Source organism: Gymnoscopelus microlampas, assembly GCF_963454915.1.
Source record: "Gymnoscopelus microlampas genome assembly, chromosome: 24".
Taxonomy (NCBI): Eukaryota; Metazoa; Chordata; class Actinopteri; order Myctophiformes; family Myctophidae; genus Gymnoscopelus; species Gymnoscopelus microlampas.
In genome coordinates, this window is record NC_139961.1 from 31,630,221 (window position 1) to 31,632,267 (window position 2,047).

General features: G+C 54.9%; 1 protein-coding gene across 1 annotated transcript in view; it reads right to left on the minus strand.

Moving 5' to 3' along the window:
• Positions 1–98, minus strand: part of xkr6a (XK, Kell blood group complex subunit-related family, member 6a) — a gene marked incomplete at its 5' end in the record, with an annotated part of 10,558 nt that extends 10,460 nt beyond the window's left edge. The window contains one exon of the mRNA XM_084051044.1: positions 1–98. This exon is cut by the window's left edge and continues 507 nt beyond it. Within this exon, the coding sequence (XP_083907170.1) occupies positions 1–98 (98 nt within the window).
• Between the last annotated feature and the right edge of the window lie 1,949 nt (positions 99–2,047).

A 2,047-nucleotide genomic window follows, 5' to 3' on the forward strand; every position in this document is an offset into this window, starting at 1 on the left:
GGCGAGTCCTCGCCGTCTCCCGTCGCCTCGTACAGGTGCGCGAAGCCGCCGCACCCGCTTTCCCGCCCCGCTTTCCCGCCGTCCGACTGCGCGGCCATGTTCCCCTTCCTCCCTCCTCCTCCGCTCCCGTCCGAAACACACGACACGCACACCGTGGTGAGGGTATTACCACGTCACTTCCCAGATACCTGTCCTCTCTCTCTTCTCCTCCTCCTCCTCCTGCCTCCTCCTTCTCCTCGCACCTCAACTGTGTCTCTTTCCCGCCCGGGGCGAGAGGAGCCATCAGAGCCGACGATCACCTTCCTCTTCCTCCTCCTCCTCCTCCGCCACCGAGCGCTCAGCGGCGGCGGCGGCTGAATCCGTTCCCGTTCCTCTACTCCTGCAGCCCCGCATCATCATCAGCCCGTCCTGCGTGCACGGTCATCTAGGGCGACGGGAGGCTGTGATGACGTAATGCATCTCCCGCGGTTCTTCTTTAGGACCGTAGACTCTAGTGATTGTCTTTGTCAAAACTGTGACGGCAAAAATGTCGTCAACCTACCCGTCTCTTGAAAGCAGCCAGACCCCGGCTCCCGCCTCATGCCGCCCCCGTCGCAGACTGCCCTGTAAGCCGGTCACTGCAGCCCCTCCTGTCCGCTCCTCTCCGCAGCTCGCAGCCCTCTGCTGCGCCGTTTCCCACACACACACACGCACGCGCGCGCACACACACACACACACACACACACACACACACACACACACACACACACACACACACACACACACACACACACACACACACACACACACACACACACACACACACACACACACACACACACACACACACACACACACACACACACAGTGACTCACTTCGCCCTCTGCCGGAGAACGGCCTCATTTGCACATCTGCACACGTACACGCACGCACACACACGCATGATGTCGCATGAACGGTAAATGGAAGACTCGCCCCTAAACACGTTCGGCCCCATTTTTCCGCGGACTGCTCGCCCCCAGAGGTTCTTCTTGTATTCTTGTATTATGAGGATAAGGTTAGAAATACGTTTTGGTTTAGCCGTTTAGGCATAGTTTTACTGAGGTTACGTTTAGGAATAAGGTTAGGTTTTGGCACCGTTTTACTGAGGTTTACGTTTAGGAATAAGGTTAGGTTTAGAAATAGCCTACTGTATAGGTTTAGGAATAAGGTTAAGTTTAGGCATAGATAGTTTACTGAGGTTATGTATGTATTGACCGTTCCGAGGTCGCCGGTTTTCCCCCGGGGCGACTGTGTTTTGGGGCGAGCGTTTTGGTATTCGCATGAACGAGTGCTTTCTGTAGCCAGAGCATGTAGTACTGTAGTATGTAAGGATTTCTGCAGCTCTCCCCTCTTTCCTTTTGCACATCCCTCTCTCTCTTTCTCTCACTCTCAACTCAGTCACCCCTTTCTCCACCCCCCCCCCCCCCCCCCATCATGATGAGGGACATTGTCTGCACACAGATGTGCTGTTTGAAAGTCAAGGGGAAAGCATGGGGCCTGGAATAATGGGAGTTCCACATTCTCCCCTCACCTGTCACTCCTCCTTCCCCACTTCCCTTACCTCCCTTTCCCCCATTCAGCCCTCCTCCATCCCTCCTATCCTCTCTCTTCAGTCCATCCATCATCCATCCATCCATCCATCCATCCATCCATTTCCCTCTTCTCTGTCATCTATCCCTTCATCTCCCTCCCATCCTTCCATGCCCTCCATGCAGTGGGCTGCCTGCCTGCTCTGTGGCTCTGCCAGCCTAATCACCCACAACATATGTCTCTAAAGAGATCCCTGCAGGACGTACAGAGAGAGGGGAGAGCGCTGGTTTCTGGGATCCCAGAATGGGATAGGGGGAGAGGGAGAGAAGTGTGCAGGGAAAAGTGATGATAAAATGGGTTCAAAGGCAGCCGTGAAAAGGGAGTGCAAGACTAAGGGAGTGAGGGAGGGGGTTTAGTTTAGCATCAAAGAATCAGGAGAGGAATGTGGAGGACACAAGAGATGGAGGCAGGAAAGAAGAGAGGGAGAGAGAGAAG